This window comes from Sparus aurata, chromosome 1 (genome assembly GCF_900880675.1).
Source record: "Sparus aurata chromosome 1, fSpaAur1.1, whole genome shotgun sequence".
NCBI lineage: Eukaryota > Metazoa > Chordata > Actinopteri > Spariformes > Sparidae > Sparus > Sparus aurata.
In genome coordinates this window covers 38,221,451-38,244,953 of record NC_044187.1, presented here as the reverse complement: position 1 = coordinate 38,244,953, position 23,503 = coordinate 38,221,451, and the positions used below count along the sequence as shown (strand labels likewise).

General features: G+C 40.3%; 2 protein-coding genes across 2 annotated transcripts; both read left to right on the top strand.

The window, feature by feature from the left end:
• Nucleotides 1-7,132: 7,132 nt before the first annotated feature.
• LOC115578761 (GTPase IMAP family member 9-like) lies at nt 7,133-12,555 on the top strand. The gene is made up of 2 exons (XM_030411915.1): nt 7,133-7,193; nt 10,991-12,555. Exons 1-2 carry the CDS (start codon nt 7,145-7,147, stop codon nt 12,001-12,003), a joined length of 1,062 nt encoding a protein of 353 aa, XP_030267775.1. The 5' UTR covers nt 7,133-7,144; the 3' UTR covers nt 12,004-12,555.
• Nucleotides 12,556-18,126: 5,571 nt separating this feature from the next.
• On the top strand, nt 18,127-22,949 carry LOC115595766 (GTPase IMAP family member 4-like). Its single transcript, XM_030440620.1, has 2 exons — nt 18,127-18,391; nt 21,385-22,949. Exons 1-2 carry the CDS (start codon nt 18,268-18,270, stop codon nt 22,497-22,499), a joined length of 1,239 nt encoding a protein of 412 aa, XP_030296480.1. The 5' UTR covers nt 18,127-18,267; the 3' UTR covers nt 22,500-22,949.
• Nucleotides 22,950-23,503: the final 554 nt, after the last annotated feature.

The following is a 23,503-nucleotide window of genomic DNA, read 5'->3' as shown; positions in this document are numbered from 1 at the left end:
AATTAAAATTCCAAAGATATCAACCGCCTTAAACAATATGTGTAATAATTTGAATGTTTAATACAAAGAGTTTATAACTGCTTATGAATCAGTCGTAATTTAAAACTGATAGTGACTGTAGTCTGGTGGTACAGCCTGAAACCTGTTTACTTTTTCAGATATGATATATTTATATTAAAATAACAAAGCCACAAATAGATTCATTATGTCGTCAGCTTGCATCCTGTAAACAGCTGTGTATTAAAAAAGAAAAAGAAAACAAATATTAAAATGTCTGTTCTTTCATTTGCTTTCAAACTGGAAACAAAATATAATTGAGCTTATGATGTAAATCTATTCCTCTTGCATGGGAACCAAATGCACTGTAATTGTAAAATAAAAAACTATTACTTATTGTGGGTAGTATGGTGGAGCAGTGGTTAAAGCAGGCAGGTATGAGTATGATTCCGTTTCTTTGTGTGTTTTGCAGGATGTTAAGGTGGTGTGATCCATCCTGTTAGTTGTTTTTCTTTTAACTTTAATCACCACCAGCTCAACTACTCCACCATAGAGAACAGGACACTAGCTATGTTCGGGCCAGGTTGTTCATACTGACCATAACCTTCTTGTGTTACTGGTCCAGATTTATTCTGGGCCCACACAGTTCTTGTTAATTAACCGAGGTCTCTGCTCACCCCATGTCAGATTATAACTCAAAGAAGTTCAGCTCAGTTAGATCATAACTGAGGAAGAAAATACACATTTGAAATGATGTCTGGAAAGAGCCCTATGGCCCCCAGACCTAAATGGTGATTCATGTCCGTCTCCAGCACCCTGCAGATACACATTTGCATAACACCAGTTGGTCTAAGGACATCTGGACCCACCTTGATCACTATGTTAAATGTGTGCCCCCATGACACCCTCCCTTTGCATGCCTTTTGTTTACCTTTTGTTTGAACCTGCCCTTCCCTCTTCTTTGTTGACCCGCTCTGTGCCTGTCGGTTCACCAGTTTACCGGTATTCTTTGAATAAACACATCACCACAGCAAACTGCTCAACAGGACTTGAATGATTTTCTTCAACATAACCCACACATATTCAAAGGTTTCATAATATGTAAGATAATGCAATATGTAAGGTGAATAATAAATAGTGATAACATGTACCATAACGATTATATGTGAGGTGAAAGGTAATGATAATGATCAGTTCATATTTATCCTCTAATTAATATATCTAATTTAGGTTATATAGAGTTCAAGTTTTATAGATAAAAAGACAAAGAAAAAGTGATGCCCTTCAATATGGAACAGTAAATTTGGTGAGTATGTTCTGTTTATAGTACTACAGAACATTTCCAACATATGTAGTTTCACTTTCACTCTGTGGAGGGTGTTTGCAGTACTTTCCTGCAGTTTGAAAGAACTGCTGCCATTTCTTGTAAATGGTGGAGGGAGGGGTGAGCAGCGGCAGCAGCAGCAGCGGCAGCAGCAGCAGTGTGTAGGGATCAGAGGGTGACGAGAGTGGATTTTCACTCCTGTCCCGTCCCGCTCCCACAGAAAAAATCTTGTCCCGTCCCAATCCCGGGCCAGAGTTAAAAAAGATTCCTGTCCCATCCCACTCCTGGTAAAATGACTCCCGCTCCCATTTTTTCTTCTTCTTCTATTAGGATCTATCTAAATTCCAGCTAATGTATTCATTTAAATACAGGCTTCAATGGGAATGTATCAAGGTTATTAACCATGTTATTATTATCATGGTCTAAGTCTAATTTATACTTTTTGAGTTGGCTAACAAATGATTAATGACCAGTTGCACTTTGAAAATTAATATTTACTAATGCTGAAGATGACTAAAATATTATTTTCACCACTATTATCCACCTGGACATTGCTTGACTGAAAGGCCTCTGGGTCTGTGTCTGGGTCTGTCTGGGTCTGTCAGGGTCTGTCTGGGTCTGTCAGGGTCTGTCTCTGGGTCTGTCAGGGTCTGTCTCTGGGTCTGTCTCTGGGTCTGTCAGGGTCTGTCTCTGGGTCTATCTCTGGGTCTGTCAGGGTCAGGTGGGGGATTTCTCTCCTCTCTCCGTTTCTTGAGTTCCTCGTTTTCTTCTGCATGATTTCTCACGTGCTTGAACAAATCTGTAGTGTTACCACTGTATTTTACTCCCTTCTTACAAATGATACAGGTCGCCGTTGTGTCATTTTCGGCCTGAACATATAACCACACGGCTCGTCTCCGGCTCCGTCTCTGTGTTGTTGCTGCTGCTGGCTGGGCTGCTTCAGTGCTGCTCCGCTCTGTGAGGAGCGGCACTTGACAGCAGCGGACACAGACAGCAGGTCGCCACTTTAATGAAACCGCCGCAGTGCATAAGGGAGAGAAAGTGAAACTAAAGTATCGATCTCATTACACTGGTAGCAACTAAATATCAATACCAACGCTGGTATTAATATTATCAATATTTGGATTCGACCATCCGCCCAACCCTAGTTCCCGCTCCCGTCTGCTCCCGTTAACTTTTGATCCTGTACCGTCCCAATCACGTGATTAATAGTTAAGTTGACTCCCATCCCGCGGGAATCCTGATTTGGATCAGGTGTGTTCTTGCTTGGTTGGAATGAAAACCTGCAGCCACACGGCCCTTTACTGGATCAGTTTGACACCACTGTATTAGAGCTAGCCTTAGCCTATGGCTATTGTTGGCCTGGCCACTCTAGCTAGACTAGTCTATGATAAAAATTTAGAGCCAACCAACCAACCAACTAATATATGTATTATTGTTGGCAAGTTCAATGTTTTAATGGAATCTGCAGACACATTACAATTAATAAAATGTTTTCAAAACAGAAAAAGCTACTTTGTTACAGTAGCAGTTAGCATAAATCAAAATGTTGAACTCAAATCAACATGTTGCACTAAAGTTCTATCACATTCAAGAGCTTCCTGTCTGGATACAACACTGTCACAGTTTCTTCTGTTTATAGTGCTACAGAACATTTCCAACATATGTAGTTTCACTTTCACTCTGTGGAGGGAGCAGTGTGCAGTACTTCCTGTAATTTGAAAGAACTGCTGCCATTTCTTGTAAATGGTGGAGGGAGGGGTGAGCAGCAGCAGCAGTGTGTAGGGATCAGATGGACCTGAATATTAACAGTTGCCTGAACAAGAGTTTAGTACACAGCTGAACACAAACTTGTGAACTTGTGAACTTTACAGACAAGCATTGAACCTTCATTTGACAAATAAAGTTTTTCATTATAATATAGAAATAATGAATAGATAAGTATGTTTAAATGTAGCCTTACTTTGAACTGAATTCCTATTTTCCCTAAAATTATCACCAAATGACATGGCTACATTACAGGACACTTGCCAGGAAATTAGGTTATTTCATAGATGTTATTTCAAATTGTTCAAATAAATGTGCATTACAACAAAATGTTCAATATTTTTTAATTTCTTAAAAATACTCCCATGTGATTTAGTTCATGAATCGCTGATTATGTACTCATTATCTTGTTCATCAATTCATTTCTATAGTGTTTGTCTTTAAAAATTTTAAAAATTATGTTGTATAAGTTCATGCTGATCAACACCTCAGTGTTTTGTATTTGCAATAAGTTGACTGATTATATAACTTTATACAGGGTTCGAATTACACAGTGGCTTTCGGGGGAGCCCTATTTTCCAGTGTGCACTGCTACTAAACATGTCACACACACATACGAAATGCGCAGCAACGCTATCAATTGCAGGGTAACGGCGAAAAACATTTTACTGTTACTACTGTTAATAGCATTTCAGAGAGGCTAAATAACAACATTATATGGCTACTGCTTCAAAATCAAAGAATACATTTAATAATCAGAGCAAAAAAATAAGAAAATAAATACAAAATCACAAAATCAGCAGGGACACAGTCAAAGTTGTTCTGCTTCTCATACACACTCCTTCAAGAATCATATGTGGTAAAAACAATAAAGCTGAACATTTGTCAAACATCGTATAGCAAACTTAAGAAACTTTAGAAATAAAGAGACTTCTGTGCGTGTATTATTATTATTTCCATTGCTGATATCAAAAAGGGAAGAGTGCAGCTTTAACAGTTGTATTTGGAAAACATGAACAGGACACATGCAGAAGCACAATTTCTCACTCAGAACTGAGATCAGAACTGTTGTTTCCTTTCTCTCTGTGGATTGGTACAATGGGTGGGTAAATTGAATTAAGGCTGAAAGTTCTGTTTACAACCAAGCAAAGAAAGCAGGCTCAAACGCACTGACAGCGATGATAGGCACAGGTCAATTATCACTTTCAGTGCAGGCAAATCTGATGCCTGCAGTGATCAGATCTGACATGTCAACACCACAGAACAAGTAGTATTTTAGAAAAAGGTCACTATTTATGCAAAATGTTTGGATATTACAGATACCCTCATTAATTTGCTTGGCCTATACATTTACACTACTCACAATAAGTTAGGGATATTGTGAGAGACTCAGTGGATTTCATACATACGGTGTTTGTTTCACTTCAGAGAGTTTTGGGATAGGGAGGCAATTGTATTGGGGTGATAGACACACCTCATTTTGTGTTTTCCACGTAATGGTCTCACTGTGTACAGTGTGCCTTACATATTGGGGCCAATAACAAAAAACTAAAAGACAACCCTTTTCAATGTGGCATCAATTTCAACATTCTGTGGGTATAAAAAGCTGGTATTGTCAGTAAGTCATTCCAAGTTCATCATTCAAACAGCCATGAACACACGACGTCACTTAACGGACGAGCAGCACCACCTGGCCATAGCGCGCCTTCGGGTCGGTGGCAGGCAGTCAGATGTTGCTCTTGAACTTGGTGTGTCTCAAAGTGTCCTCAGCAGACTTCCATCAAGACACAGAACTACTGGCAGAGTTCGTGACAGACCGAGGAGTGGAGCCCCACGAGTGACAGACCACAACGATGACCAGTACCTAAGGACCTATGCACTCAGACATCGTTATGCAACTGCCACACAGCTGCAGGCCCAGTTACGAGATGTGAGGGGTACTAGGGTTTCCAGACAAACCATTTGAAACTGACTTGAATGCCAGACGACCGTTGCAGGTGACTCCACTGACACCAAGACACCGCCGTGAACGTTTGCAGTGGGCACAAGACCATGTGACCTGGACAATGCAGCAGTGGTCTACCGTCCTGTTCACTGATGAGTGTCGGGTCACCTTGCACAGAAATGATGGTCGTCAGCGTTGCTGGAGAAGGCGAGGTGAGCGATACGCCGAGGTCAACATGGTCCCCAGGGTTCCCTTTGGTGGAGGAGGTGCAACAGTCCGGGCAGGCATCACCAGTCAGCGCAAAACAGATTTGGTTATTGTAGATGGCTCAGTCACTGCACGTTCTTACCTCAGAGACATCATAGAACCCATCATCATCCCCAAATTCCGCCAGCACACCCCCAACTTTCTGTTCATGGATGATAATGCTCCACCACATCGTGCCAGAATTGTCACAGCTCGACTTCAGGAAGTCGGAGTGCCTCATATGGTATGGCCAGCAATGTCCCCTGACCTGAACCCCATAGAGCACGTCTGGGACCAGCTGAAGCAGAGACTGGATGATCGTACCCCACCCCCACGTGACCTGGCAGAACTGCGTGTAGCACTTGTGGAGGAGTGGAACGCATTGCCTCAGAACAATATCATGAGGCTAGTGAGGAGCATGAGACGTCACTGTCAAGCTGTCATTGTGACAAATGGTGGAAACACCCGCTACTGACATTGTAAATTTTTGTTATTTGGGGCTATCCTTGTTATTGTCTAAATTTTTGGGGTAATAAATATTAAACTAATGAAAATGGTGTTTCTTCTCATTCATTATTAGTAATATCAAAGGGAACTTTTACTTATTTCATTAAAATTCAGACCAAATAGTCAAAGCACTCGTGTAAATAACAATATCCCTAACTTATTGTTAGTAGTGTATTTTGTTGGGTGCTGTTACTTTCCTCAGTAGAACACCGGTAAAGCCCCAGCGGACCAGCCATCTCATTTCATCTTTTATTTTTTCTTCCAGCTGGGTTAAAGTCACATAAAGCACAGCTAATAATAACTCTGCACTATGTTAAATAATCGCTGTTGTTAGGTTTATATAGCAGGCTCCGTGAGTCACGGAGCAGCTCCCAGTCGGTCAGAGCGCAGCCGTGCCCGGCCGTGAGGGTGGTGACGGCAGCAGCAGTCACACCGAGGATCAACAGCTGAGGAGCGGCGGAGGCTCCGATCCTCCCCGCCGGACATTAACGGCTTTTATCTTCGTGTCATAACGCTTTCGGTGCGTGTTCGGCCATTTAAAACAATAGGTTTACCTTATGTACAGAAAATCTAAATCTATGTGACACAAAAATGAACAGTGTTTTAGAGCTCCCCCTAAATGTCTCAAAGTAGGCTTTCAGGGGAGCTCAGGTCCTTTTCAGGGGAGCCGAGCTCCCCTTAGCTCCCCCGTAATTCGAACCATGACTTTATATAAGTTATAAATTCTGGTCATAAAAAATGTAATCCTGGTTTGTTTGTTTTTTTTCATTCTTAATTCTACATTATTTCATTTGTGTACTTATCTGCCTCTGAAGAAGTCAGACTGTGTCTTACATACAGTGAAAATATAGTGAGGCAGGAACCCACCCAGCACATTCCAGGAAACTGTTGCTGGACTAAAAACCTAATCAGGAAATTTTTACTGTATGTATTACTATATCTATTGTCCTACACTGCGCTTAAAAATAACACAACAGAGAAAACAAACACTCACTGAACTGTGACTGCCATTGCAGATAACACTTCTTTTTGTTAATATTGAAATTGTTGTGTGTTTATGCGTATGTATGTCTTTGTTTTGGTTTTGGGTATTGTATGACTGATGACAGTTACTCTTTAACTGATGTCTGTGAGGCAATGAATATTACAAAACAGTTGTAGTTCAAAGTCTGTTCCAAAGTCCTCATATGGAGATAAATTATGAAAATGGCTATACATGTCTGCACATTTCTATTTAGACTCTAATAAACCCTGCTTGAACTGAACCTGTGTAGTTTCAGTTTCACTGTCTAAGCAGTTATAGGTGTGGTTATGGGGCCGTCTGATGAAGAGGACAAGCAGCAGAAACACTCTAAACTATGAACCGAGCCTGCTCTCTGTCATCAAACATGGCCTGCAAATACTACGGTAAGTCACGATAATGTACGCTCATGCTGTTAGTTGCATTCTCATGTGTTTTAAATAGTATCTTTCAGCAATCCTAAAGCCTCTCAGCTCACTGCTAACACTGCTCATGAATTGTATAAAGCCAGTCACAGCATGATAGTGAATGTTGAAAATATTTACTAGTAACATAACATATTTCTGTGTTTTATATGGAATTCAATCAGCACTATTTCCACAATGTCAGTCTGGAGTGAAGGCAGATGGTGACCTTTATTTGAAAGCTAAAGTTAAAGTTTGAGAATTGTAAAGATAACATTAGAAGGGTGTCAGTGGACATAGTAGTATGGATAAAAAAGGAACCCAACAATATGTAACATAATGCTTTACCTTGCCACACAAGATAAACTTCACCTCTAAAATAAATGTTGGCAATGTACATTTCTGCAGACTAATGTTGAACCTTAAATGTTATGCTGTTACCACACTGAGCCCAGTCTGGTTAGGTCTAGGCAACAGAAAACATTTGGTATACGTTTGGAAAATGTCACGTTTTTTTTTCATAAAATGCCTGTTTTGGTCTAAATTATCCAGACTGTCTCCTGAAAAACATCCAGTGGTGACACGCTTACAAATGTTGTAGTGCACGCTCGCTCTACCATCATTGGTTTGACAGCCTGGTTGCCTGGCTTAACTCCATCACTTTATAATATTACAGTCTGGTCATAAATGTATAATGTGAACATGCTATGCTATGAAACATATTGTGACACAAATGTAAACATGTCAGTCATTTGCAGAAAGGTTAAATGTCAACATTTTATTCTGGTGACTGAGCTGTAGTACAACTGTTGGTTTTATGTTCCCATTTTTTAATCTGAGTCAGCTAAATTCAAATTAATTAATGTTAATGTTCCAATTCTAACTGCAGTTGCCGTAGTGGACTAGTGGATAGTGAAACACAACGCTATTTGTCACTTTTTCTGATAGCCCAGTTTAAGAAATTGAGATTGCATTGACTCACAGACGCCACAACAATGGGCATATTGATTTTGTATCTCTGCACAAACATTAGCTGAAGCTAGCTAGCAAGATTACTCTGACTTATTTGAAACTCAAGTTATTTATAGTTTTTGTGACTAACCAGCTAGATTTTCATTTTCTTAATAGAAAAATACAACCATATATTGTACAAATTCAAGTTTCTCTCTTATACACTCAAACTGGACTGAAACTGAATCAAAGCCTCCGCAACAGTGTTGATTTGTCTTTCTACAATCACCTGTTTGATCCAAATGAATCCTCAGTTTACATAGTAAGAGGTGAAAATATTCTATTCTTATATTTTCAGCAGCAGCTGATGTCCGACTCTATCTTTCTCCTCTCCTGCTGTGTCTTCTTGTCCCTGGAGCCATAGTCCTGGTCAGAGCCTCTGTAAATCATCTCTGTACTGTATTCCCTATCTTCAAACTAGCATTCATATGTCTCTGGGCTAATTACATTATTATAGTATAAAAACTGGATGTGGAAATCTGTGTTTTTAAACCAAAGGAACATTTGTAAACCGTGTGCAAAGATTTTGTCCTGTTCTTATTGATCAGCTGGAGGCACCATGGATCAAAACTTGCTGGAAGCAACCCAGTCCAGCTACTGAGTTCTATCTTTGCACATGGAGTTTGCCTTTGATAGTGGTTAATAATCAATAAAGATGGTGTTAACAGCTCTGTTTGAATGTTTATGAGCAAAAAGCTCTGAGGAGAAGTGCTGCGGTGCGTCATTGTGCTTAATGTGGTTCGCGGTCCTCTTATCAAACAGGACAGGTCATAAGAACTTTCTTTCTGATCAATATGGGATGAGGTGTGGCTGGGTGGAATACTTCATCTTTAATGAACAACATATTAATAACGTAACCTGCAGCCATCCTCCAGCATCAGGGACCATCTTTTTGTCAGCTGAAGCGGCACATAGTGCAGCATAGGTGTCGCTGTTAGTTTCAGGCTGAGGGTCTTAAAGGGATAGTTCGGGTTTTTTGAAGTGGGGTCATATAAAGTACATATCTATAGTCGATCTGTTTCCTACCGTAATCACCGATCAGCGCAGCCTCAGTTTGGAGAAGTAGAGTGCCGCTCCAGCCCAGACACTCAGCTTTGTACTGCAGTGAACGGGGTTCAGCAAAAAAGCTAAATTAACCACCTAAAACAAGGCTCACCTAAAAAAATCTTTATCAGGTCAAGTGTACGTTGTATAGGTAGGTAAAATTCACACCGCTTTACATCGCCGTCAGACCGCGCTTTCTTTTGGCACTACATTTTCTCAACCGCAGAACCCCCGTATCCCTACGCATGAGCGCTAAAGCCTGGTTTATGCTTCTGCGTCGCGGCGACGGCGTAGCTACGTCGTCGGCCCTACGCCGTCATTGAGCATTCGTAGTTCTGCGTCGAGGGGACGCGTTGTTCCGCCAAGCAGCTAGGGGGGTGCTGCTGTGTCTTTGTTTGGTTTCGGGGGGTTCATATCGGATTCCTTGGTTTTCTTCCGGTCAGACAGTAAACAATGGCAACTGAGATGGAGTGGGTGTTTTTGGAGATAGAGCTCGTGGATATTGAACAACAAATGCGGTGGCGGTGTTGTTATACTGTTGACTGTAAAAGCAACTGCCGGAAATCACGTTCTGAGCAGACCAATCACAGTCCTTGCCGTTCGCGTCTCAACGCGTCGTCGTGACGCGTAGTCAGGATTTTTTGGAGGCGCACGTCAGGCTACGGCGTAGGGTCCGCGTAGGGGTCTGCGTCGACGACGTAGCTACGCCGTCGCCGCGACGCAGAAGCATAAATCAGGCTTAATGCGGAAGGATACGGAGAGTTAAGTTTCGTTTTTATCGAAAGTAAACCTCCCGTCCAGCCGCCGCTCGCAGATCAGCTGTTGCCCAGTTACGCTAATGCGTAGGGATACGAAGGTTCTGTGGTTGATAAAATGTAGTGCCAAAAGAAATCGCAGTATGACAGCAATGTAAAGCGGTGTGAATTTTACCTATACAACGTACACTTGAACTGATGTAAAAAGTTTTACGTGAGCCTTGTTTTAGGTGGTTCCTTTTGCTTTTTTGCTGAACCCCGTTCACTGCAGTACAAAGCTGAGCGTCTGGGCTGGAGCGGCTCTCTACTTCTCCAAACTGAGGCTGCGCTGATCGGTGATTACGGTAGGAAACAGATCGACTATAGATATGTACTTTATATGACCCCACTTCAAAAAACCCGAACTATCCCTTTAAAATCAGGTGAGATCAGGTGCTTTGCTGGCACAACTCAGAGCAGCAAGTAATAAGATGGACCTTTGACCTGAAGTCTATGTTGCATTGATTTGCCTGCTTTATAGAGGGCAGCAAAACTAAAATTTTACACAGGAAACTCTCTGGAGGAAACAGCAGTGATGGCGTTCAGGAGTTAAGAACGAAATGTTTCTGCTGCTGGAGTCCATTGCAAGTTATGTTATTAATATGTTCCTCGATAAGAATTAGTTATAAACACCCCATCCCCCAATAATTAGAATGACATTATCCCTGGGCATTTCTGTAAGCTTCTGTTTTATCCTGTTTCTGTAATGCATTGTGACAAAATCAGACCAACTAACTCATCCTCTTTCTGGAGACACCCCAGTCTTTGTGTTGATATTTTGTTAAAGATTTCACTATAGCTCCATGTTGAATCATGGACCTAAAGTCTCGACTAGAGTTCCACACAGACTGTAAACACTTGCATGACGTTGGTACAGTTAAATACAAAGAGAATCCAATCTTATCTAATGTTATTTATTCTCCGATACAGGACGAAATAATGTGGAGCTGAGGATGGTGATGGTGGGAAAGACTGGTAATGGGAAGAGTGCCAGTGGAAACACCATTCTGGGACGACAGTGCTTTGAATCCAAGTTCAGTGCAGCGTCTATGACTGTGGACTGTTCTAAGGGCAAAGCTACGGTGGATGGTCAACAGGTTGCTGTGATCGACACTCCGGGCCTGTTTGACACCAGATTTGGCCAGGACAAAACAGCTAAAGATATATGCCAGTGCATCTCTTATGCTGCGCCTGGACCCCATGTATTCTTGGTAGTCATCAGGCTGGGCAGATATACTGATGAAGAAAAGCAAACAGTGCAAAGGATTCAAGAAATCTTTGGCCAGGCAGCAGACAGATACAGCATGGTTCTCTTTACTGGTGGGGACCTTCTGGATGGCACCACTATCGAGGAGTTCTTGAATGAAAGCCCAGACCTGCAGCAACTTGTGTCCAGATGTAACGGCCAGTACCATGTCTTCAATAATAAGATAAAGGATCGCTCTCAGGTCAGTGAACTGCTCCAAAAGATCAGAAATACAGTCCAGAGGAACGGAGGAAGCCACTACACCAACGAGATGTTCCAAGAGGCTGAGAGGGCAATCGAAGAGGAGAAACAACGCATCCTGAAAGAGAAAGAAGAACAGATACGGAGAGAAAGAGAGGAGCTGGAGAGGAAACTTCAGGAAGAGCATCAAAAACAGCTGAGGAAATATAGAGAGCAACTCCAGGCTGAGAGAGATAGAGAGAGGAGATTGAGAGAGGAGGAAATGTTGAGGGAAAGGATGAGGAGGGAGAGGGAGAGGGAGCTGGAAAGGAGGAGGGAGAGAGAGGAAAGAGAAGCAGAAAGGAAGAGAGAGGAAGAGGAAAGAGAAAAGATAATGGCAGACATGAGGAGACGGCTAGAGGAACAGCGTGAAAGAGAACTAGAAGAGGAAAGAGAAAGATCGAGAAGGCAAGCACGACGACAGGCTGAGAGTGACGATGACTGTACGATTCTCTGATTTTGTTTTCTGTCTTTTCTGTGTGTGCCACTGTTCTGAAGTGAAGTTACCTTACTAGTTAATGTATGAGAGGGAGATAACAGTAAGTCCATGTACAGTATGGCTACCATTTATAAGTTGACAAATGACTATGAGTTCACAGATATTAGATCGATTAGATCTTAAGACTAGATTAGATAGTCCGTTGGGGTGCAGAGGACATTACATTGAACATTGACTCTGTGGTGGCTTCAGCGTTCCTTTATACAGTGGCTGCTGGGGAGGTAGCAGTTGGTGGGTGAGAGGAGGATGTTAGCCAAGCTGACGTCAATCATGGACAACACCTCTCAACCCCTGTGCCAGACTGTGGAAGCCTTGCAGCTATTTCAGCAGCAGACTCTGCACTACCTGAACAATCACTGTACACTCACTTTGTTTTTCATATTTTTAAGATAATAATAACTTAATGCCTATTTGTCTGATTCTTTGTCCTGTACTTTTTGCATCTTAAACTGTTGTAACAAGTGAATTTCCCCAGTGTGAGATAAATAAAGCCTATCTAATCTAATCTAATTTCCTCTAATCTAATCTAATCTAAAACTTGGTGCCACAGACCACATATTTGGGGATAAAAATCTTAAACTGCACACATGAAATTATTAAATAATATTTCTTATTTCTTCTATTTCCTCTCTGCTTATAAAAGCAGAATATATGAAATGTTTCTGTACCAGAAAAAGCCTGGCATCATCAGACTAATTCACATATGCGAATTAAGCTGGCTACACCAGGAACTATTTGATTTTTTTTGTCATGAATAGTTACCGCCACAACAATCAATCTGTTTGTTATTGACTTTACTAATAAAATCTCGGTTCATGTCAAACTTTGCATATTTGACAACACAATGCAGTGAATTAATAAAACAATGCTAAACATTTTTGGGGTATTTTGTATTCTTCAAATGGACAAATCTTTGGATGGTTGTGTTGAGATGTGTTGATCATCGCATGTGTTGATTTGTATAGTGATACTATCATTATCATGGGCAGCATATCATTAATTGTATCGTATCACAAGATATTCTTTTATTCTTTAATTCCAACTCGAAACAGCTGAATGTTAATTCTGTTTTGCGGATGACCAGTGTATAAAAACAACAAAATATGCATAGACAAAACACAAAACAACTTTGCAAGTGCATGGGTGCATCAAAAAGCAAACCAAGGTGTGTGTATATATATATATATATATATATATATATATATATATATATATTTATATATATATATATATATATATATATATATATATATATATATATATATATATGGGGGAGGAGGAAAACCAGTCCATGGTGTCATGTTATTTTATACAAGTCAACTACTTATCTCTACTTTCTTATATTCAATGAAAATTAAGCAATAAAACAATGACTTACGAGACTTCTTTAAAAAACATTTTATTAAATGGCTAATATACAAAACAAAAAAATATCAATGTGTACCCCTTCCGGAATTCGATCCCCAGTCACCTGTGTGGCAGGCAACTACTCTACCCACTGTGCTACCGCAGAAGTCTATATACATATTTCACGACAGCACAGGACATCACACTCATCACAATCGCCCAAAACAACTGTGTTGCTGCTCTGTTTTGTGTCCAGGTCGTGCCGCTAACTTTATGTCCTCCAGCAGGACGAACGAAACGAAAACTATGAATTATCTTTCTGACTGCTTCGCTCTGATTTCTCCCAACAGTTTTTTTTCTTTCAGAAATGTGCTTACATTTCCTCTGAAACCGATTCCAATATCGCTGAAAACTCCATATTTCTTGTCCGAGCATGGCTGCCAGTGAAAGCTGTGAAATACATAGAAGTATTTTGTTTACGGTTGTATAAATGTGAGAATGAAATTTGGGAACTGTTATTGGACCAACCTGCTGTCAATCTTGTATTCTGGTTGCTGATTGGTAAGGGAGGACATCCTCCCTTGGCGCGTCATTTTACGTGTCTTAGCCAATCATAGATCAGCATGAAACAATCCTGAATACACTGAGTGGATGGAAGGAGATCCCTCTCACGGACGACAGAAGCCCTCCGTCCTCCTCCAGCCTCACCTTCCTGCTCCCTGCTCCTCTCACAGACTGCTCTGTCTCCTCCGTCTGCAGCTGTCGCTGTTCAACCGTTTTAAGTGGATTTTCTTCCAAAGAAGAAACTTTTTTTTATGATATAATATATATATAATATAATTTGGTAATGATTTATTTCAACCAGTTACTCTTTCTTAAAAAAAAAATTGATCTTCCTCTTGCCTCTCAAAAATAGAGGAGGACCAACCTCCTCTGCCTCTATGGACGAGCCTCCTCTGAATATATATATATATATGTACATATATATATATATATATATATATATATATATATATATATATATATATATATATATATATATATATATATATATATATATATATATATATATATATATATATATATATATACACACATACACATACACATATACACACATATATGTGTAAATCTTGAAAGTGCCTCTTTCGTGGTAATTATGCTTGGAGGTTTGACTCATATTCAAGCACAAATAAAGCCTAGGTTGCCTTTTGGCGAGAATTTCACTTTAAGCAAATAAATATGATTGATAAGTAAATGGTTAACAAAGTGTGGCTTTTATCTAGTTGGATTACATTAAAAGATATGACTTAACGATCCAAAATATGAAACTGCATAAAACTGGATGAGTGCCCTGAAAACATTTTTATGTTTTTTTCTGTATGGTTATATCACACTTTGATTGGGATATGGTGAATACTGTGTTCTGAGCAAGTATTCTTTAAGGTTCAAAGGTTAATGCTCTTTTAATAATCATCTCCTCCTCTAATAGGGTTTTAATAAGAAAAATCAATATGAAAAAATAGGTTTTGTAAGGTTCCACATCATCTCAGTATGTCATTTAATTTTATTAATGTCACACAGACATTATGACATCTTTGTATTTTATTACATTATTGAAGTGACTGATGAATTTGAGGACAAATTCAGAGAAATTCGGACAAGTTAGTTTGATGGTGATGTAACAGAGAAGAAACAGGGAAAAGTGTGTGAAGGGAGCTGGCAGGGAATTATGGGAGGACCAGCCCTGGGCCTACAGCAGGGGTGGGCAATTCATTTTCCCAAGGTGCCACAAGAGAAACAGGGACTGTTGTGGAGGGCCAGACCAATAGGCTAAACTGAATTCTGCTCAATATTAATTGTATCTCTTTATAAAAGGCAGTAAACTGTAAGGCTTTTGATAAGCTGCTACTGGTTAGACTTTAACCATGTTAAAAATGTCCTAAAAATGTCCAAAAATTACCTCAGTGAACATATCACACCCCGTCGTCTTCCCTTTCGTTGACCGCATTGCTGCCTGCTCCTCCGTTATCTCAATGTCTTTCGTTATCCCATGTACAAAAATGAGTAAAACTGGGCTGTGTCGTGGACATCACAGCTCTCATCCAGAGCCAAGGAGAAAAGTTCAAAATTGTCTGCTTTGCAGCTGAATCTCCAGGTTTCCCGCGATGACCTCAATCCTTCTCGATACGGTTCGCCTGGAAAGTGGCACATTCTCAAACTCCTCTTTTTTCTCTAAGCATATTAGCACAGCAGAGTCCACCAAACACTCTTTAATAAACTCCCCTTCAGAAAATGGCTTACTGTTTTTGGCAGTTTTGAGGGATATCACAAAGCTGGTCTTGACTGCCGCATCCCTGAATGTGCAACGCCCGGTTAAAAAAGCCTTGTTGCTTTTGCAGCTTAACTAGCACATTTTCAGATGTCCGTGCCTACTCTGCATCAGTCCGGTTCTTGTACTTCCCTGTGTGTTTAGTACTGTAGTGGCGATTCAAATTATAATCCTTTAACACAGCGATCTGTTCTCCGCAAACTAAGCACGCAGCTTTACCTCTGACTTCAGTAAATAAATACTTAGGAGTCCAGGTTTGATTTAAAACTCAACACTCTGAATCGACCTTTCTTTTTTTCCCATGAGCTGACATTTTTGAGGGATAGCAGCTCATTCACGTCCATGCTAAAGTCTCTCGTGCTTCTTGCCGACACGGAGAAGAACATTACAGTTCTTCTTCTACTTCTTTTTAATTGCGACTTGCAACCAGAGAAGAAGAAACAAAAAACAGTCGCCTTCTAAATAAAAGCAATGCAGATATATTCCATGCATGATGTACACTTATTTACGTTTGATTGCTAACTTCCCATTGACCTCACGTGGGCAGGTTAGGGATGGCCAAAGAGTCGGATGTGGCCGGGGGCCGTACAATGCCCAGGTCTGGCCTAAAGTTTCAAATATATACTGATTTGAAATATTGACATCTTTTATACAGCTCCATATAGAGATAATGAAAGAGGAGCCATGGATGTACATTATTTCTGACTGCCATCCTTTAATATTCGGTGTGCAGTGTTTCTCTGTCTAAGTTATTTATTCACCCGGCCAATGTGTTCTGTTTTTCAGACTGCAGTTGACACAGGAAAACTGGGACATTGATTAGACATTGACTCTGACTGTACTCATTCAAATATACAGCAGCTATTTCTAGCTTCGTATGTATGTGTGCGTGTGTGTGTGACAAGCGTCCACTGACAAGAGTCTTACAGATTTTAAAGACACATGCCACACTAACATCTGACAGCGCATCTCCAACATCAGGTGTTTTTTTTTTTTTCCATTTTGCACAAAAACAGATCACCGCTGCACATCAACACACAGACAAACACACGCACATGCACAACGAAGCACACAGCTGCAGGGGAGGGGAAGGCAAGCAAGTCTTGAAGCTTGAGCTAAGGGTTACTCAAACAGTGATAATAAACAACCAATTCATTTAACAGATTCAGATTCAGCTATCTGCAGTCCTCATTTAACACTCATCTCTACCAGTGTTAGACTCATGTTGTTCATATGGTGCCCTCCTCTATGGGCTTGCTGTATAGAGTGGTGTACTAATGAGTCCTAAAACCAGAGCTCAACAGCTACAACAGGCTTAAGATATTTTTTCAATGACATTGAAATACATCATAAAATGTCTCACAATTGAATAATAAAGCACTTACACGTCTTAAAAACAAACTTTCAACAGCACATTATAAAGCCTGCTATGGCCCGAAGTAAAGAAAAACAAAGACTCAAACAAAAAGTGGCCAGTGATATATGAAGGACGCCGACTCAGCACAGTCAATTATGATGTGTTCATTTCAGGACAACAGTTTGTCGCCAATGCGGTGGCTTGTTCATGTCCCCTTTTAAATAAACGAAATTAAAATGAAGCTGTTATTGTGTGCTCATGTAAATATAAGCAAAGATGTAAATACATTGATTTAGGCTTTAATTCTATGTTCAAATCATTGCACATATGATAAAATCCCCTTTTTCACCCATAGCAGGTTTAGGATAGAGGTACACATGTTGGTGTACACTGATGTTTTCTGTCTGTTATTATTGGCCTATGTAAACTGTAGACATTTAGTGCGTTTACATGACACTTAAGAAAACCGAATTACTGGGTTAGTCCGACTATGATCGGATTTTTAAGATGCATATATACACCTTAGTCTAATTTAAATCGGACCGGATCGGATTTCTCATAGTTGAATTAAAACACTTAGATTATTCGAATGATAGTCACATTACTCTTGCATGTATACGTTCTATTAGATCGGAATAAACTCAGCAAAAACGCCCGCAGCGGAACACAACCAATTCCAAGAGAAAAAACTAAACAAAAGAAAAGGGCATGAGTTCCTGGCCAAACTGAAAAAAAGGGAAGAGACCCCAGACCAGCCAACCTTCTGTCTTTATGCTGATAGGAGAGCAGTGCAAAGTCAAGTGCAGAGCTTAAAAGAACTGCTGCCATTTCTTGGAAATACAAAGGGCAGGGACAGGAAGAGCAGTGTTCTAGAGCCGCTCAGTGCAGCAGTGTCTGCTGGGCTGTTTCCTGTAAATGGTGACAGAGCTGAGAGCAAGGTTTGACTTTAGCTGTTATAAACAGTGGACACAGAAGATAAACTTCATTTGAAAATGATCATAAATCTATGCACAGTTAAGTATTTAGTAACACTTATCAGCAAATAGTTATACCCCATCTATTAAAAAGTCATTTGGTAAGTGAAACAACCACATGAAGCTTAACTTTCTCTTTCACTGTGTGACTGTTAGAACATTTGTGGGTGTGGCTTGGTGCATAGGGCCATATTAAAAGAGCTGCAGCAGTCATGCTGTACACTCTCACTTCAGCTACTGTGTCTACTCTGCAGTCAGACCCAAACATGAACAGCAACTTTTACAACCCGAATATGCCCGGCAACTCCTACAACCCGAATATGGAAAGCAACTTAGGTAAGTATTTATTCATATTTTAAAGTACAATTATTTACTTAGTATAACAGTGGTCACTGCTGGATCTAATTTTATTTGAAACGACTGTACCATCTGTGTATAGACCTGTACTAAGTAGAACTGCAAAGACATAGTTATTATTTTGCTACAGTGGCCGGGAGGTGCAAACCAAAATTACAAAATGTGAAACACTTTTATGAAGCTTGAGACAAATTTACATTTTGGAAAACATTTTTACATATCATAAAACAAAATTACATTACCGAAACAAATTTACATTTCAGAAAACAAATTAACATGATACAAAACACTTTTACAAACACCGAAACAAATTTACATTTCAGAAAAAAGATTTACATTTCAGAAAACAAATTACCATGATACAAAATACTTTTACAAACACCGAGACAAATTTACAAGTGGTGAAACACTTTTACAAGTCCCAAAACAAATTTACAAATAACATCAACCGGAAAGGGAATGTACCAACTCCGGGGTTGAACCGGAATTATACAACAAGTAGTTCCGACCAAGCAATCTGATTGGTCAACAAGACATTTAGACGTGCTCAAATCAGCATGACAGCACGCCTGACTCATTACTCAAAATATTACTCCGCCAAGTCCGTGGCAATAGTGTATCCATCTCCATGGCAACATAGTAACTGTTAGAGCTGGAGCAAAAAAAAAAAAAGTACGGCTTGAAATTCAAACTTTCTGCCATAAAATATGCAGAGGAAAAGTCGGGAGAAGCAGCCGCTAGACGTTTCTCTGTCGACCCCAAGAGAGTGAGAGATTGGCGATAAAATAAAACGGAGCTGTCCGAGGAGGACAGCAACAGGGCCAGGCTGCCTGCTGGAGGGAGGAAGAAGGCTAGCGAGGAGCCTGAGATAAACATGCGGGAATTAGTTATCAGCAAACGGGCACGCCACGAGAGAGTGTCCCGCAAAATGATCAGGGTGATGGAGAAACAAATGTACGCCACCGTGAGTGACAGCAGAGATGAGGAGTTATCTGTGAGTGCTGGTCGGCTGAATCGTTTCCTCCACCACAACAACTTCACTTGCAGAAGACTACTATTGCCCAGCAGGATGCCGGAGAATTCACCGAGAAGCTGGAGAAGTTTGTGACATTTTCATCCCGGATTTTTGAGAGGAAGGAATTAAACGCCTGTCCCAAATTGCCCCCTGGTCCTAAATAAACGCCTTGTCTGTTAAGTGATTGAAACACATTAATGCCCCGGCTATTATTTATTTCCCCTTCAGTGTGAGAGACACTATTGTGACCGCGGTGAAAACGTTTTATAAAAAATATAAAAGAAAAAAAAATCAACATCTTTGTTCTAACTTGGGCGATAAAAATAAGCCTTTTCTGTTTATCTGTGCAGTATTGATTTAGTTCGGGAAATTCCGAGACCGCGATAAAACATTAACGTCAGCTCATGACTTCACTCTTCTGGGACTAGAAAATCCTTTCTGTTGCTAGGTCATTACTAAGGGTTGGATTATTTGATGGAGTGGTAAACTACGTTCCATTACACATATGAGTCAACTGACGGGACTGATTTTGTTTCAGTTATTAGTCAGACCCCATGTGTTTCCATGGAAACGCGACGCACACTCGCAAAAACCTTTAAAATTTGAGAGCAAATTGTCCATCAACATGGATATATTCTGATTATACATTTTATTTGTGTTGGTATTAGTTGTATAATCGCAATATTACCCTCGAGGGTGTGCTTTAACGTAATTTGAGCACTTCAGTGCTGCTTGCGGGTTAGATCGACGGACCAGATGTGCTGCAGCAGTGAATAACATATTTTAATGAGGGACACTCGTACGCTGTAATCGTGGACATGATGTCATGTTTACACGGTGTTCACATCAGCTTGAGGTCTCTGAAAAGCAAACTGAATGGAGCCGGGTTATTTCGCAGAAAGGATTACTCCTCTACTCCTGATGTGAACACCGTGTAAACATTACATCATGTCCACGATTACAACGTACGAGTGTCCCTCATTAAAATATTTTATGCACTGCTGCAGCATATCTGGTCCATCGATCTGGTACATGCCCCTTAAAAACTCTAAAGACCGACCACACGAAGAACAAAACCGCGTTAAACGGCTCATATGTTGTCCACAAAACTGGCAAATCCTCACTCGATGGCTGTCCATCTTGAGCTCACCATGAACTCCATCAACAACAACAACTCAAATTGGCCGCTGCCGGGTTATCACTTCCGGTTCAACCCCGGAGTTGGTACATTCCCTTTCCGGTTGATGTTATTTGTAACTTTGTTTTAGGACTTGTAAAAGTGTTTCAGCACTTGTAAATTTGTTTCGGCGTTTGAAAAAGTGTTTTGTATCATGTTAACTTGTTTTCTGAAATGTAAATTCGTTTCAGTAATGTAATTTTGTTTTATGATATGTAAAAATGTTTTCCAAAATGTAAATTTGTCTCAAGCTTCGTAAAAGTGTTTCACATTTTGTAATTTTGGTTTTGCCACCGTATTTTGCAATTCTTAACACTTCATTCCAAAATCATTATCTAACAATACATTTTGATAACTTTAGTAAATTCCGGAGATTTTTCAGTTAAATGTCAAGATTTGTTGGTCACTAGGAACACGTTAAAGATTTGACACATTTTAAGTCAGACGAATGCCATTTTGTACTAAAGAATCTGAACCCTCTTAGGTTCAGAGAATGTGCTTTGAAAACAGAGCTCAACCCTTTCACTTTTGCTGATCTACTGAGTGGTGTCACATTAACAAACACTTATATTATTATTCATTGTTACTACTCTATTGTTGAAAAAAGAAATATAGTACATTTCCTTCGTCCAATTTTAAAATAATTTGAACCTCTGACAAACTCCCTTTTGGCTCTCTTAAAGCAGCTGAACAGGTGTTTCTTTTCTCCCATGTTTGTAGACATTGCATTGAGTAGAATATACCTGATGTAGATTTGTTATCACTCATTCTTCTACACAGGATATAGCCGCACAAATAATGTGGAGCTGAGGATGGTGATGGTAGGGAAGACAGGAATTGGGAAGAGTGCCACCGGAAACACCATTCTGGGACGACAGTGCTTTGAATCCAAGTTCAGTGCAGCGTCTATGACTGTGGACTGTTCTAAGGGCAAAGCTACGGTGGATGGTCAACAGGTTGCTGTGATCGACACTCCGGGCCTGTTTGACACCAGATTTGGCCAGGACAAAACAGCTAAAGATATATGCCAGTGCATCTCTTATGCTGCGCCTGGACCCCATGTATTCTTGGTAGTCATCAGGCTGGGCAGATATACTGATGAAGAAAAGCAAACAGTGCAAAGGATTCAAGAAATCTTTGGCCAGGCAGCAGACAGATACAGCATGGTTCTCTTTACTGGTGGGGACCTTCTGGATGGCACCACTATCGAGGAGTTCTTGAATGAAAGCCCAGACCTGCAGCAACTTGTGTCCAGATGTAACGGCCAGTACCATGTCTTCAATAATAAGATAAAGGATCGCTCTCAGGTCAGTGAACTGCTCCAAAAGATCAGAAATACAGTCCAGAGGAACGGAGGAAGCCACTACACCAACGAGATGTTCCAAGAGGCTGAGAGGGCAATCGAAGAGGAGAAACAACGCATCCTGAAAGAGAAAGAAGAACAGATACGGAGAGAAAGAGAGGAGCTGGAGAGGAAACTTCAGGAGAAATATGCAAAGGAAATGAACAAAATTCAAGAACAACTTGTGGCTGAGAGAGAGAGGGAGAAGAAGGAGAGAGAGGAGGAGAGGAAGAGGGAGAAGGAGGAGATGAGTGAGGAGAGAAGAAGGGAGAAGGAAGAGAGAGAAGCAGAAAGAATGAGAGAGAGAGAGGAGAAAGAAAGGCAGATGACAGACATGATGAATAGAATACAAGAACAGCATGAGAGAGAACTGAAAGAAGAAAGAACAAAATTACAGTCCAGGTATGATGGTGAGGCCAGAGAGGAAGCTGAGGAGTTTAATCCATTGTATCCTCTAGTAAAAGCTGGTGAACTCGCAGTTGACGCTGGAAGAAAAGTAGTTGCAGGAGTTAAACAACTGGGAAGGGCAATTGGGAGCTTGTTCAAATTTTGAGTGGCCATGAATGAGAAGAAGGTCCCAGAGGCTTGGGCACACAGGAACATATGAAATACAAGGAAAATGTAATTCATCCACAGACCTGTTTTCTCATCAGAGTCAATGATGAAGGTGATTTTATTTGTTAAAGTGAAGTTACAACCTAGAGGAGGTTAGTAAGGCTAAGTCACTTGTGTCATGGACCCACACTTTCATCTAGTTGTCTTTTCCCTGTTTTGTCTATTTCCTGAATAGTATAGAGGGCACATTTAGTGTGTACGTTTTATTTTTGACAGTATAAAATGTTGAATATCATTAAAATTTGAAGATCATATGATTTTAATATTGTTTAGTTTCTCATTGAACAACTGCTCTTTGATTTTACATTATTTTCAAGGGTTTTATTGATGATGATGTTTTGTGTGCTGAACTGAACTTGAAATAAAGATGTGATGTTAAGAATAATAATAATTGTCAAAGTAATAATTAACTGTCAAAGGTCGCAGGTCAATATTCTCTCAGGAACTTTGAGTCATACACTGAAGTAGTTGTAGATAACACTCTTATTCATTTCACATTTTGAAATGATAACCCAACAATATAAATAAAATGCAGCTTTTCTCTTACAAACTACCTTGAATTAGGCCTGGACTGGCCTCATCCCTCCTTCTCCATTCTGCATTGTTCCTACTATTCATCCTGAGTTGACACACTGCTACACAACATCATTTAAGAAGCTACACAATCATTTTAGAATTTATGTATAGCAATAAAAGGCGCACACTATCAACAAAACATTTATCTAGGCCCACTCCAGATGGTTGTCTGGGTCCTCCAAAACGTGAAGCTTAGTGGGCAGCTAAAACAGGGGGGCTGAGTTATTGACACTTCTCAGACACTCCCCTTGGCTCTGATTGGTGGTTTTGAGTCGGGAGTGGTGGATTCTTGCAAATCAAATTACAGCCACTGGGTGGAGCCACAGACACTGGATTTTTACACAGCTGACCTGTATCTTATTCTAG